The 14,810-nt window shown below is 34.7% G+C and overlaps 2 protein-coding genes across 5 annotated transcripts; both read right to left on the bottom strand.

Annotated features, from left to right (window-relative positions):
• Positions 1-1,320: 1,320 nt before the first annotated feature.
• On the bottom strand, positions 1,321-9,189 carry LOC118681824 (retinol dehydrogenase 14-like). 3 transcript variants are annotated; one of them, XM_070105593.1, is made up of 4 exons: positions 9,044-9,160; positions 5,407-5,544; positions 2,298-2,436; positions 1,321-2,231 (listed from the first exon to the last, which is right to left on the bottom strand). In XM_070105593.1, exons 2-4 carry the CDS (start codon positions 5,542-5,544, stop codon positions 1,501-1,503), a joined length of 1,008 nt encoding a protein of 335 aa, XP_069961694.1. In that variant the 5' UTR covers positions 9,044-9,160; the 3' UTR covers positions 1,321-1,500. The 3 variants fall into 3 exon arrangements, with proteins under 3 accessions (XP_069961694.1, XP_069961695.1, XP_069961696.1); XM_070105594.1 differs by lacking the exon at positions 5,407-5,544 and having other exon boundaries at positions 9,044-9,189; XM_070105595.1 differs by lacking the exons at positions 5,407-5,544; positions 9,044-9,160 and adding an exon at positions 4,040-4,183.
• A 2,149-nt stretch (positions 9,190-11,338) lies between these two features.
• Positions 11,339-14,789, bottom strand: LOC106621995 (uncharacterized). 2 transcript variants are annotated; one of them, XM_070105596.1, is made up of 5 exons: positions 14,538-14,789; positions 14,342-14,482; positions 14,160-14,290; positions 13,891-14,077; positions 11,339-13,828 (listed from the first exon to the last, which is right to left on the bottom strand). In XM_070105596.1, the coding sequence occupies exons 1-5, from the start codon at positions 14,723-14,725 to the stop codon at positions 11,530-11,532; spliced, it is 2,946 nt and encodes a 981-aa protein (XP_069961697.1). In that variant the 5' UTR covers positions 14,726-14,789; the 3' UTR covers positions 11,339-11,529. The 2 variants fall into 2 exon arrangements, with proteins under 2 accessions (XP_069961697.1, XP_014096507.2); XM_014241032.3 differs by having other exon boundaries at positions 13,891-14,080.
• Positions 14,790-14,810: the final 21 nt, after the last annotated feature.

A 14,810-nucleotide genomic window follows, 5' to 3' on the forward strand; every position in this document is an offset into this window, starting at 1 on the left:
ACTCTCGCAACCTGTTGCTACAGAATGTAATAGTTTTGTTCACCTAACGGTTAATTGTATCACCTAAAACTAATCGAGTTAAATAAAGGGTTATATATATATAGATGATCAGGATATCTGCCCGTCCGTCTGTGCAAGTGATAACTTGAGTAAAAATTGAGATATCTTTATGAAACTTGGTAGACATGTTTCTTGGTACCGTGAGACGGTTGGTATAGCAGATGGGCGTAATCGGACCACTGCCACGCCCACAAAACGCCATTAATCAAAAACAAATAAATTGCCGTAACTATGCTCCACAATAAGATACAAGACTGTTATTTGGTACACAGGATCACATTAGGGAGGGGCATCTGCAGTTAAAACTTTTTTTTTAAGTGGGTGTGGTCCCACCCTTTAATAGGTTTAATGTGCATATCTCCGAAGCCGCTCATGCTATAACAACAAAATTAACTGAAGACAAATGTCTTTAGAACCTCTACCTACAATGTGAAAATAGTTGAAATCGGGTGGCAACTCCGCCCACTCCCCATATAACGGTACTGTTAAAAACTACTAAAAGCGCGATAAATCAAGCACTAAACACGCCAGAGACATTAAATTTTATCTCTGGGATGGTATGAGATGACTTTATAGGAACCGCGTTCAAAATTAGACAGTGGGCGTGGCACAGCCCACTTTCAGGTGAAAACCCATATCTTGAGATCTGCTTAACCGATTTCAACCAAATTCGATACATAACGTTCTTTTCATATTTCTATGTTATAGTGCGAAAATGGGCGAAATCGGATTACAACCAAGCCTATTTCCCATATAACACCATTTTCAATTCCATCTGATTCTTTCATTATCCACTATGCATATGAAGCAAAAATGATTATATCGGGGTAAAACTTTGCATGAATAATACGTTTACCATCTTGTGACCAAAAATTGTCTAAATCGAACTAAAACTGTTCAAGCCCCTAAATACTAAATATATAGACCCCAGTGCCTATAGTTGACCTTCTACCGAAAATATCAGCCAATCCAGAAATCTCAAACGAGTATACCATTTGACTTTGCGAGAGTATAAAATGTTCGGTTAGCCCTTCCTTGCTTGTTTATCTTAATTTATGACATAGTTATAATACTTTATAGGCTTTCGCTTAACAGCATTTTGGGGGCTTGGCCGAGATAATCAATTTTAATTCAACCTCATAATGTCATATAAAAAGATATTGTGGTCACAACCCTAACTCAGTAAGCCAAATTGACGACTTATGTGCGTCTCGCTCCATCGGATGCCTTTTCTCCTTTCATTTCATTAAAAGTCGTATATAATAGGTTGGTAATAGAGATTTTTTCCATACATACTTAAACAAATATAGCAAAAACTAGAAATACAATTTATTTTATAATTCCATTAAAAATGCAATATTGCACGCTCTGAAACTTAAATTACTTGTAATTATTTCTTATAAAAAATTTTTATCATTTAAGGCTGGAAGTTCAATATGATTAGATCTTTGGGTCTTGTGCAGTCAACTTGACCAACTTAAGTGACTCCTCCCACAACTTGCGACCCTTCTCCTCATCCATCGCAGCAGCACTCAAAGTTGTCTCTTTGCAGTCCATAAAATATTTGCCCGAGACATTGGCCACGTCATCGGAAGTGGCCAAATAGATGGTAGTTTGTGCACCTGCTTTTGTTGTCTTGAAAAATCCCTTTGTTATAGCCATCATCGGCAAGTTGAGTGGGAAGGGTACATTACGCCAGATACCCGAATCAATCATGCCTGGATGCAAGAAATTCACCGTCACACCGCTACCTTCCAGGCGTTTGGCCAATTCGCGTGCAAAATAAATGTTGGCGAATTTGGACACGTAGTACAGATATGCAGCTGGGAATGTACCAATCGGATTGAGTTTATCCAAATTCACTGAAGCGAAGCGATATAGTTCGGAAGCAACAATAACAATGCGCGATGGTGCGCTACGCTTCAAAACATCAATCAGCAAATGAGTAAGCAAAAATGGACCATAATGATTGGTGGCCATTGTCAATTCAATGCCGTCTTCACTTGTTTGTCCACGGAATGCCAGCGCCATGCCAGCATTGTGTATGAGTACATCAATTTTCGGTTCATTCTTTACAATATCGGCAGCAAATTCGCGTACCGACTTCTGTAAGCCCAAATCCAATTTCTTAACAATCAATTTGCTGTTGCCAGTCTCCTTTGTGATTTCCTCTGGAATCATGTAATGATGCATTTTTGTGTTATAAAATTACTTTCATTATTAATGATTGTATTTACCTTTAACGGCATTCGCCGTCTCCAGATTTCGGCACGCCATAATGATGCGAGCTCCGCGCTTGGCCAAGTCGCGTGCTGTCTCCTTGCCAATGCCGCTGTTGGCGCCTGTAATGATAACTGTTTTGCCTTCCATTTTGTTCTGCAATTAGTTGAAATAATTACTGTTACAAATTTTATATAAAGGAGTTCACAAATAAACTTATATAAGACCATGTAAGGAAGGGCTAAGGGTACAACTACATTACTCGATGAAATCGTGAATGGGTTGCAATCAAATTTGGTATCATATTAACTTATTTGGATGGTTATAGCCTCCCTTAGTTTTATGACGATATTTTACTTCCCGTCAGCGAAAATCATACTAAAGTCATTGGCATTGCTTAGGTATGCTTGAGAACTTATTTTCAAGTAAATTTATAAATAGAAAAATAGAAAAATATATATGGAGTAAAGTTAGCCAACACCAAATCGTGTATATCAAATACGTATGGGGCTAAGGCAAGTTTCCGCCTCATTTTATCCATTTTCGGCACAAAGATACACTGTTAGTAGAAAAACACCTCAATTCCATTGAAATAATTAGCACATTGGTCGATATATGTGGTATAAAGTCAACTGGAAGTTTGAAAATCTTTATATAAGGTATATGGGAGCTAAGGGAAGTATTGACTCAATTCAACACATTTTTGCCACAAGTGTAGATTATTATTAAAGAAACATTTTCCTCGAATTTCAATAATATATATCACAAATTGACCAATACTTTCGGCAAAAAGTCATCCATACAAACTGGGGTCTACATATTTGGCGTCTGGGTTCTTCAAAAGTTATGGTCCGATTTTGACAATTTTTTCTGCAAAGTTTTATCCAGATACATTGATTAGTTCTTAATTTGTATAATGGAAAGTGAAGGAATCAGAAGCAATTTCAAACTGTGTTATATGGGAAATAGGCGTGGTTGTAGTCCGATTTGGTCCACTTTTATACTGTAACATAGAAAATCAGTGTAATGTTACATATCGAATTTGGTTAAAATCGGTAGAGTACGTCTCGAGATATGGATTTTCTCTTATATTAAGCGGTGCCTCGCCCATCGTCCAAATTTGACACCGGCTCCTATAAAACCTTCTCGTGGCATTTTGGATGTTACATTTTTTTTATCTGTGAAGCATTTAGCTATTAATTTATTGCGCTTTTAGTAGTTTTTAACAAAACCGTTATATGGGGAGAGGATGCACCAACATGTTGCAGATTTTTGACCAGATGAGGTTAATTTGAAGTTTCTCCTACCAACAATTAGTTTAGGCCACGGGTCTGTATTTTATTGCACGAATGTTCAAAATAAACTCACAATTAACCATTTACCTATACCAACACCAATTCTACCCTTTAATCAATGGGAGATAGCAACGAATACATTTTGCTGGTAGCAAAGCTATACACATTTTGAATCAGTTTGGAGAAATTATGTTTCACAACTTTTCATGGCAAATATTAATATAATATTATAAAAAATATATTGATTTTGAGAATAATAAAATTGTGTTTGATTGAAATAAAAGATTTTAAGGTTAAAGTAAATTTTAAAATAGAAGTATCATGTAAAAATTTCGAAGATTAAGAAATAACTCAAAATAGGCGAGATCGAAAATTACACAAAGCACAATTTAGTATACAACACCTTTTTTTAAGTTAAACTATGAGTAACTCTTAAAAGTATGAGCACAATTTTTAATACTTACTCGCTTTTTTACTCACTTTACACAATTCGACAGATTGTTTTCTTATTATTATTACTTTTTTTTTTGTACTCAAAAATATTTAGCTTTCCTCAATTCTATATATTGTTATCTTCTTATAGAATACCAATATTATTCTACACTACTTTGAGTTTATTAAAATAACCATACTTATAAAGCATCAAATGTCCTTAAAAAATACACCGATTTCACGGTTGCACGGTACACCACCGTTTAAGTTAATTTTCTTACTGGTATGTTTTTCATATGCTCTTAATAATATAGTCACGTACATTTTGACGTTGACATCTGCCTTGGCCTTAGTTAGTAGGTAATTTATAAGCGAAATACTCTCTCGGATATCACAGTCGGAAGTTTCTCATCATTCCGTTTTAATATGTAGATATGTGGAGTATAAAATGCATCGACTTATAGAGTTGTTTTTAATATGGAGGTGAATTTATTAGACTAAACTATGACTAAGACCTTGTCTTGTGCAGTTATATTTGAAATTATACATTATACAAATTTACAGATGAATGTGACTCGTATTTATCTGTCATACTAATAAAGAAATCATAGGAAAGTTTTGTAACCTAAATCTATAGCTTTCATATATAATTTCAAGTTATTATTTATAATTCATGGATTGTCGCACAGTAAAACAGGTATAGGTATTATTACCGCAATTAATAATACCTATACCTGTTTTACTGTGCGACAATGGACAATGGGAGCAATACCCTTGAACAATAAATGACAATAATAATGCAGAGTAATTATTTATACAATAGTTTACTTCGGGTCAAATATTTTATAGATAAATTGATCTCTCTTTGCTATTACAATATATATTTTTATTACAATTTCTGCCGCTTTAAGCTTTTTTTTCATTATTTTCATAAGATTTGCTACTAGAAGCGTGCCTGGTCTTAATTCTTGGTTGGTGTGAACTAACCTAAAGCATATACATTTATACGTATGTATGTATGTACCTGAAAGTACTAGGTAACATAGGTTGGTGGAGTATTAATGTCACAGTATGAGTTAAACGCGTGACTTACCAGTATATTTTTCATCTTGACAGTTAACATATCATAAATACTTACATAAGGCCACTTAGAGTGCACAGTACTAACCTCAGCTCACTAACTACAAGTTTTCAAAACATTTGTAAGTAGGTAATTAAAACCGTGCTCATATTTTTAATTTTAATAGTACGTTTATGTAATTAGTGTGTGTTGTTTGTATTGTGGCGATTTGATAGGGAAATACATAAGCAAATTTAATATGTAATTGGAAAGCACTTTGGTTGGTTCATGGGTGACAGGTGAGAGGTAAGAGGTGTGTGGAGAAATTTAAGCGTTTACCTCTGTGAAGCATCTTCCGGCTGTAATGCGCAAATAGAAGCGTATGCTCAGAAGTGTGGCAACGATGGCCGAAAACAAGGCTAAAAGCAAAATATCGCGCAGATAGTCAGCACTCGGTAACACATTCAGTAAACCCATCTATAATAGACAGATGTATGGGTGTGTACTAAAGCAAATATTATGAATAAAAATATGTGTACAAATATTTGATTGTTATGCAATGAAGAGAGGACACCATAATATGCAGATTTATGCAAAACCAAAAAAACCATAGCAAAATAAGTAAGGCAGTAAACATTTGAGTGCAACCATTTGTTATACCCAACAGTTAAAATTTTCTTTCAGTTGTCTAATTGCTCAAGGAATTGGATGACATATTAGTACCTTTATAATGGAAAGTAAATATAATAATTGTTTGAGTTTATCAGCTTTTAACAAATATTAATTTTTTTTCAATCCTATCTAAGTGACTCAAACGAAGTCGAACTGTTGATTTTATTTCTTGTTGGAATAAATTTTAACGATTTTTTTTGCGAATGCCGCGTTAAGAACTGTCAGTTAAAAGTTGTCATAACTTGATGTATACCTTCGCAAGGGTGAACCTTCGTTTGAATTGTACTTTCTGTGTGAAAAGCGTAAGAGCGGATATCAACACAATTAGAGGCATATTAATACAAAATTTGTATAAGTAGTGTGCGTTTATACTATGTCACATGTAATTACGAAAAAATCTATTGTACATCGTAAAGAAATAATAACTTAAACGAACAAACTTCTTTTTTGATAAACGTAAGCACTAAATGGGTTCGCAATTGGCTCGTATCGTATTGCCAATTAATTTTTTTTGGTTTGACTAGGATTGTCATTGATTTTGGCTTAATTAACATATCGTTTCCAAGTGACCAAGGGTTTCACCTGCAGTGAAATTCATATCAAGTAGTTAGAAACATAGCAGCTGTCAACTAGAAACTTCTGACTGAAAATCGAACTAGTCAAGATATTATTAATTTACAATTAGAATTGCAGGATTGTATGTGAACTCGTCTTGTACCAATTATGTTACACAACGATTTATCATCGACATATTTCACTTCAGTTTAAAAATATATATTAGTTTAATATCAACAAGAAAAAACATATTACTTTAGCTGCACCGACGCTATAATACCCTCAACAAATATAAAAGACTCCTTACAAGAACTTGATACCGATCGTTCAGTTTGTATGGAAGCTATATGCTATAGTGATTCGATCTGAACTACTTGTATTTCTTAAGAGATTGCATTCCACGCCGAATTTTATAAAGATATCTCGGCAAATGAAAAAGTTTTCCATAAAAGCGCTTGATTCAGATCATTCAGTTTGCATGATAGCTATATGCTATAGTTGCCCGATATCGGCGATTACGACAAGTGAGCAGCTTTTTTCTGACAGAATTCTGACAATTGACATCTAGTATGAAATCACCTTTAAAAAACGTTGGGGTTTTGTATGGAACAATCAGTCAGCTAAGGCAAGGAAAGATAGTAATACAAAACCTTTGCAAATCAAAGTTAGCACAAAAATATCTGGTCAAAATTTATATGCCAGGTATAAATGCAACACAAATATTTAACGGAAATATTCAGATTAAAAAATGCAATAAATTAATTCGTCTAGAGCGCGCAACTATTTCGTGATTTAACAATCTTGCGTTAGTATTAATCAAGAGTGACATACACATATGGTTGGCTATGTGTATCTTTTACCAAGGCAAATCGTCCGTAAGTATGTTTCTATGTCATGGTGCTGCCTGCTAATCTATGTCAGCAATTTAATACCATTTAAATAAGTTTTGCTACAAAACAATGCGGACAGTGCATTAGTAATTTTTAATACGCATAAATATGGATGTATACATTATTATATAATACTTCGCAACGAGTTATAATAAAATTTGCTTTTTTTTTATGGTTTGCTCTATTCAGTGTTGTTTTAATTAAATAACTTTAATAGAGAAGATCACTGAGATTCTATGGAAGAGAAAGATATATGAATAGGAATATTTACAAATTTTAGTGATACTTGATATTCTTGTTTAAATCACAGCGAAATTGTTAGCATTTTACTGAACAGGGTTTAATAAGTTTGCCAAGACGTTTGTAACACCCAGACGGAAACGTCGAAGACCCTATAAAGTATATATACCAGTATATGTATAAACGAGCAGTGCGATAAGCTGAGTCAATTTAGCTGTAACTGTATATGTGTTTTTGAGATATCGATCTGAAATTTTTCACATGTCTTTTTCTTCTCAAAAAGCGGCTCATTTTATTTGATATCTGTATGAAATTTAACATAGACTATTATTCAAGGCAACGATATAATCTCCGAACAAGTCAAAATCAAGATAAAAATCTTTCTATGACCTTTTATGTTATAAGAAATACACCTAGAAAGGTAATATAGCTTTGGTTCAGCCAAGTTATTTGGATTAAGAAGCGACCAAATTGAGGCTACTTCAGCATTGGGAGGCAAATGGTTACTTTTGACAAAAAATAGTGACTACTATATAATATTGAAATATTTATTAACATGAATTTTCATTTATATTTCTTATTTTTTTTTTGACCTTTCTGATCTTTTCTTGTGCATTTTTTATATCACAACAATATCTCAAGTTAAATCAGATGTCCTTAAATAAAAATATAAAAGTTTAAATAAATGTATGTTAGGAAAAAATCAATTAACCGAAGTTCGAAGCCTGAAACTAATATTTGACAGTTAAGTTTTTGAGGTGAAAGTTCATAATTTTAGTAATTGGTGATTGCTTTAGTTTCCCCACTCTACAGTAACTACTTTAATTAATCAAAATTTTGAGGAAAGACAACGGAAACCCGAACTTAGATTCAGTAATCGTGTTTGCATTATTCTGCTTCAAAAATAACTTTCACTGCTTTACGCAATGCGAGCACTGATATTATACAATATAATTGCCGAAATAAAAAAATAAAAAATAAAACAATTGTGCACACAAATTTGAAGTTCAACCGAATACCTACAAACATATGTATATATGTATTGTATATAAATGAAGAATTTGTAGTGAAAAGAAAAAAAAATTATTTGTGTACACTTGCTACTTTGCACTAACCACGTCATCAAGGCGAGCAATTCTACATTCTCCGCATTGTCTTTCCTAAGCGACTGGCACACACAAGCCTCACATATATATCTATATTTTAGTTTGTACATCATCCAGTGTTTGTTTGTACCCATCGCTATCATATTTATTTGTAGGTTCAGCTCTTTGTTGCCTTAACCTGTTGCTTTTGTAAAAATTACATATTTGTTGTTGCCGCTTCACAGAGAGTCAACTGAAAATCATTACATTTATCAAAAAATAGTCTCTACAGCGTCATCTCTGGTATATAAAATGTGTAATATACATATATATATATATCATATATATAAATATATATCTCCGTATTAATAATAAATAACTTTCAGTTAGTTGAGAAACTCGCACACATATTAAGTTGCACAAACTTTCTTGCCCAATCAGCACTTTTTACATTCACTCGAATTGGAATTAAAAAGAGGGAAAAAGTATTGTTTATATTTTAAAAAAATATTCGCTTTGCTTGCATGCACCTACCTTTTATTTAAACCTATAAAAAATGTCTTTATAAATTTTTTGTTTTGAATTACTTTGTTGAAATACCGCTCGCGCACAACCTTCGCCTTGGACGCTTAACTTGAGACTGCTCGCGGGTACGGTTGTGATCGTCTGACATGGATTGTGATCGAATTTACTGTTTGGTAGTTTGTACGTTTGCTTTGTTGGCCATAATTATACACAGCATTAAATGTTTAAAGCGCTTCGCAAGCTTTGATTATTCGGTACTCCTCAGTGCAGCAGGGGCGCTCGGAGATTTCATTGTGCACTCTCTGTTTTGTTACTACTTTCTTCTGCAGCACTTGTTGGAATCGGCATTTAAAATGTGTAAAAATGATGTGGTAGAATAATGAAAAAAAGTTATCTGATGTGTTGATCACATAGGTAGGAGAGTTTGGTAATCACAGTTATGCGTTGAGAGTGTTTGCTGCAGTTGGAAGTTCGTGGCTTAAATCTTTTGTATTGTAGGACCGTAGAGTCAAAAAAAGCAAACGTTTAGTCATTGTTGGTTTGTTTGGTATTTAAAAATTAAGTTTGTAGCTATATATTATATAGAACTTTATACCCTACTCATCATTGTAAACTTTTATTTTATTATAATTTCTCATTATTATAGCACAAAAGCATATGTGAAGCTTTACTTACATGTATCTTGTTACATTTATGTAGTCATATTTATGATCTAATTGAGTATAGCAAAGTGTATACTCTACCGTCAGAAACATTGTTTAAGAGAGACAGGAAAGAGTTTTCCATGCAAAAAAGTTAATATTTTATATTTGTATAGAAAGAAAAGAAAAGATCAAGAGTAAATTAAAGTTTAAGAATATTTTAAAAAGTAATTTCATTTTTTTTCTAAATGCAATTTTTGAGTAGTCTACATTAAAGTTTTCCAGAAAATAAAAATAACTCGAATGCTAATTTTTGTTGTATTTGACAAATTTATATAGGCTTTTCATCGTAAATATAGCGTTCTAGATTCCAAGCATACAGTGTAACCCTTCTTCAAATATTAGATGTAGGTCACACCTTGTGAATGCCATTACCTTTGCGACCGATATGGCAGTCCATGTTCGAAAGGTGAAGTCCACTGTTTCTTTCTTTAACAGTGTCCTTTGATTTTCTTTGAAAATTTCCTTTCCAAAAACCAAAACCAAATCTGCGACCAATATTGCTCTATTTCCAATTTTCTAAAATCACCAGACACGCCCGCTTCCACAAGTTGACAAAACCAAAAAGGCTGACAAAAAAACAACATTTTCATCTTTTTTATACAATTCTTTATTATCGCCTTCACAATAGGCTCCTCTTGAGCCAATACAAGCATGCTAATGTTTTATCCGATTTTCCAAACACTTGTTACAAGCCTCGGTTGGGATGACCTTCAGCGAATTTTGGCGTTTTTAATTTTCATTTTAGGAGCGCTATTTACTAGATTGTTGGACACTCTTAACGTCATATTTATAAACCCACATCTTGTCACCAGTTATGATGCGTTTAATGAATGTAGGGTCCTTAGCTACGATGTCAATAATCTCTTTTACAAAGGACTCAGGTATTTTGGTTGGTATTTAGCATTAACAGTTTCCATATCCAAAACTTTAACCAAAATTTGCTATCTCTCTGATGCCAACATGACGACATAACAATTCTGTTACTTGGGTTCGTGTTAACGTAGACTCCCTAAAAACTTGCAGCAACACTTGAACGATTATGTATTCGGGATTCCATTAAAAACATATTCAAACACACACTAATTAAGTTATAGTGATCAGATTTCACATGAACCAAAAAAGGTTGAACCAAAAAATAAAAAAAAGAAGATCGATTCGGTTTTCGTGCAATTTAAACGGACCAGTCCGAGTCAAATTTAATCATATGGTCTAACTTGTTTAGGGTATTAAAATTTTATCAAACATCAAGTAGTGTGAAAGTATCCATTTTTATTATTTTAATTATTTGGATCTTTAAATCAGCTCTACGCCTCACCAAGCTCATTCTTCTTTCTACGATGATTCCAAATTTATATCGACCGACTCAACTAAAAATATATTTATACCATTTTAATCGTTATCTAATTTTTATGTTAATTGCACAGCATTTTAATTACTTTTGTGATAAATTCCAAAAAAATTAGACTTGAAAAGTTTATGTCATAAATAAATGCATAAATAAAGTTATTTTTTTTTGAAACATGTGGTAGTCTAATAAATCAAAAGCATTTCCCACCATAACTTACCAAGACTGAAAAACAATGTAACATATTTTTTTTTGTTTGGTTTTCTGCAATTAATTTACATTTTTTTTATTCATTTATCAAAAACAACCTCAAAAATATATTGCGGGCTTCAGCGCGACTTGCAACAGTAATTACAAATTTGGCCTCTCCTAGCCATAGTTATTTTAAATTAGTTATTTTAATCATTGCCTACATCTCTTTGTGAATACTCTTTTTTGCTTTTTGTTCAAAACCTTCTCTTTCCTTTTGTAATTTTTAGGCGGTTTCCATTCGACTCATCATTTACATCCTCCACAGGCTTCGTGAATGTATTATACCAATCGTTTACATGTTTCGTCACTATATCTACGACCTTATTAACTTTATCTTTAACTGTTCGTAAATAACCATTGTATTTCTTGTTACTAACTTCATCATCCATTTGTAAATGGTTTGAAAGTCTCGAAACTCGTGCATTGTCCACTAAACGTTCTGGCATTATGCTCCCCAATGGCAACAGTTCCTCGTCTTTGGTGATCATATTCGTAAGCCATTCATCATCAGGTATTTTATAGCGCAAAGCGCGTGGCGATCTTCGTTTACGCAGCGAACTCAAATTCCACCAAGGTGCCTCTGTCGTCGAGGTAGCAGTGGTGCGCTCTATACTTTTTTGCATATCCAAATTGCCGACGACACCACGCTCATTGAAGTAGTTTTCCAAATTCTCCGCCAAATAGTCGATGTATTTCGTACGTAATGATTTGATTTTTTCCAGCATTTCGTCCTCATTTTCGATATGCCTTTCGCTCAGCTCTTTTTTGTTGCTCTTCTCGATGTGCTCTTTATCATCGTGATCGCGCAGGAAAGTGCGTGCCAATTCTTCTTGTGCGCGTAGAAAGTCTTCAGCTAGTTGACCACCGGTTTGAAATTGTGCCGTGTCCACTTTTTCCACATCAGTATCGGCATCATGCAATGCTGTAGATTCCCCGAGGGTGTTACTTTTCAATTTCCTATTATTGATAATTGTTTTTTTCGTAAAAGGCTCGGGAAATAATAATGCGTTCCATTTATGCGGCTTCTTTAAGTGCATTTGGTTCGAATTCGATAATGGCATTGCCTCGTAGAACTCGGTGGGTAATAGGCGTACCGGTTTCATTTCATTTCGTATTTCTTTACCAATTGTGCCTTGTATTTTCATAGTAGCTAGTTTCTTCTTCCCACGCTCTTTGGATTCATCATCATCTTCACTCTCCAATTTGGTAATATGCGTCAGGTGTACATCACCTTCGGGCACACGTGGCAATTCGGGTTCGTTTTCTGTACCCATTTTCTTAAAAAACTCCTCCTCATTGAAATGCTCTGGATCGTAAGCTGGTGTAATGGATTTCTTTTCTGGTTTGCGAATTTCGGTAATTTTCTTAACTACAGGTGATCTCTTTTGGGCACCCTTCGTACCAAAGATGGCGCCAAAGTAATCATCGACGCTACGAGTATTTCGTTTCAATGAAAACAAATCGTCACCATCCTGCATAGCAGTATCCAACAAATCTTTAATCCATTTCAATGTAGCTGTTCGTCGATCCTCGATTGCTTCCTCACGCTTTTTCGGCGACTTCTCTTCGAGAGAGAGAGGCTCAAAGAGTTTGGCCAAAGACTCCATATGTTCGTCTTTATCTTTCAACACAACATGACGGGCACGAGTAGCATAACGGCGTCCGCGGTGATTATTTTTTATCATAGCATCGTCGGGTAGCGCTGTTTCCTGTATAAGTTGCTGCAGCAATTTGTCCGAAGATGAAATTTGTTTATGCAATACTTTTTCCTCCTCCGAATCTCGTTCCAAATCGTCAACATCAATCTCTGTAAACTGGCAATGCTCCAGCTCAGCATTTGGCAGTACCCAAAAGCCAATCGATTTCCCAGGTGAATTCAATTGTATCGACTTAGTTGGACTCTTCGTCTTAACTTGAGGTGGCAGTGTTGAGTTTAGAGTCAACTTCTCATTGTTCAAATAGGCATAATTTTTCTTAAATGTTAAGATATATTGCCAGTACTCATCGCCCGACAGCTTTGTAGCGGACCTAATGGATATTTGTTTGGCTTCATCATCGGGATTGACAATCATAAAGGCTATGCCGCCTGATACTGTATTTGCGCAATGAGTGTAAAGCTTGTTACTGCGCAAGAATATGGTGAAGGGGCGTGCAGGAAACACGCGCGAACCCATTACCTTCTTGAATACCAATGTTACAAAGAAACTTTGACTAGGGCGTTCCAAATCATCTAGATCCATGCGTCGAAATACCGCATCAAAACCTGAGCTTGCCGCTTCGCCAAGTGTCTGCGCCCAACGTAGAACTTCGGTAATATCCTCCGTTGATTTACTACTACTACTACCGATGCTTCCCCTCTTTGATTTATTCGTTCGATCTTTGGGCATGAAGTTTAACCAAACAGGAACTTTCTCATTGAACATGGCGCGCAAAACTCGATCATTTTCGTAGACCGAGCCAACCATACTGTTTGAAGTCGAAGCATCTGCGGGTCTGTGAGTATGCAAAGTGTCCTAAGTATAAATACATGAGTATTTCATATTTTTAAAACTTACTGTAACCAATTGAAGGCCGCATTCATATCCTTACTATACTCGATGTAACGTCGTATATCTTCATTTGTGCTGCCTGATGGCATTTCAGCACCGATAACTTCCCAATCATCAACATAAGGACTAAATGTGTTCACCATCAAACTTAATGTATTTAAGTCGTTGAAGTACTCCGAAATACTAGAGCCACCTTCTAAAATGTAGAGTATTTTAGAAAGCCTATAGTTCTTAAACTTGTGGAAAATATTTTCCAGCTATTGCTTGCCTCCTACCTGTACCCAGCTGCCATATGCAATCGGTTATACCCGTTGAATAAGAACTGTTCAATATTCTTAGCGATTCCATGGGGTCCCATTCGCCAGCTTCATATGGAAGTGGCATAATCATGGTCCAGTTGACGGCACTGTCAAAACATTTTTAATATAAGTACACTCTCATATGCTTGTACACTCACCTCGTCCAGCGATTGAATCCTTTCCATATAGTTTTTGTTGGATTTCGATATTTCGTATCGGTATCCGGTATGAAATTATAATCATCCGAAAATTTTATGTAAGAAGTGCCCAGCATTGTGGCCATTTGAGTAAGAGTTTTTCTAAAAATAAATATAAAGTAATATTTCAACTTAAATAAAGTGATAACAAGCTGACCTATTTAAGCCATCGAGCGCATGATATAAGTCCGACGGCTCCACAGTAAAACTAACAAATTTCTCATTCACATCGTTCAAAGGCCGATTCACGTTCAACTGCACTAACAAATCCGCATACACCGAGGATACACATATTACGATTATTAAAGCTAACATTTTCACTATTGATGCCATAAGTAGGGACATCTTTCTGCAATATTCTTAACCGTGCGCTGAGAGGTGTGAATTCCGACTAACTCTAAATCTTGACGCTCGCGTCGCTAAATAAATA

The sequence above is a fragment of the Bactrocera oleae genome, chromosome 2 (assembly GCF_042242935.1).
Source record: "Bactrocera oleae isolate idBacOlea1 chromosome 2, idBacOlea1, whole genome shotgun sequence".
Lineage (NCBI taxonomy): Eukaryota > Metazoa > Arthropoda > Insecta > Diptera > Tephritidae > Bactrocera > Bactrocera oleae.

What these genes read in the sequence shown, in the direction of transcription:
- LOC118681824 (XM_070105593.1), bottom strand. Translation starts at nt 5,544, where the DNA reads ATGGGTTTACTGAATGTGTTACCGAGTGCTGACTATCTGCGCGATATT. An exon ending in CCGGAAGATGCTTCACAGAG is followed by an intron (nt 2,437 to 5,406) that starts GTAAACGCTTAA and finishes AACTAATTGCAG; the next exon opens with AACAAAATGGAAGGCAAAAC. An exon ending in GACGGCGAATGCCGTTAAAG is followed by an intron (nt 2,232 to 2,297) that starts GTAAATACAATC and finishes ACATGATTCCAG; the next exon opens with AGGAAATCACAAAGGAGACT.
- LOC106621995 (XM_014241032.3), bottom strand. Translation starts at nt 14,725, where the DNA reads ATGTCCCTACTTATGGCATCAATAGTGAAAATGTTAGCTTTAATAATC. An exon ending in GCGCTCGATGGCTTAAATAG is followed by an intron (nt 14,483 to 14,537) that starts GTCAGCTTGTTA and finishes ATTTATTTTTAG; the next exon opens with AAAAACTCTTACTCAAATGG. An exon ending in GGATTCAATCGCTGGACGAG is followed by an intron (nt 14,291 to 14,341) that starts GTGAGTGTACAA and finishes ATGTTTTGACAG; the next exon opens with TGCCGTCAACTGGACCATGA.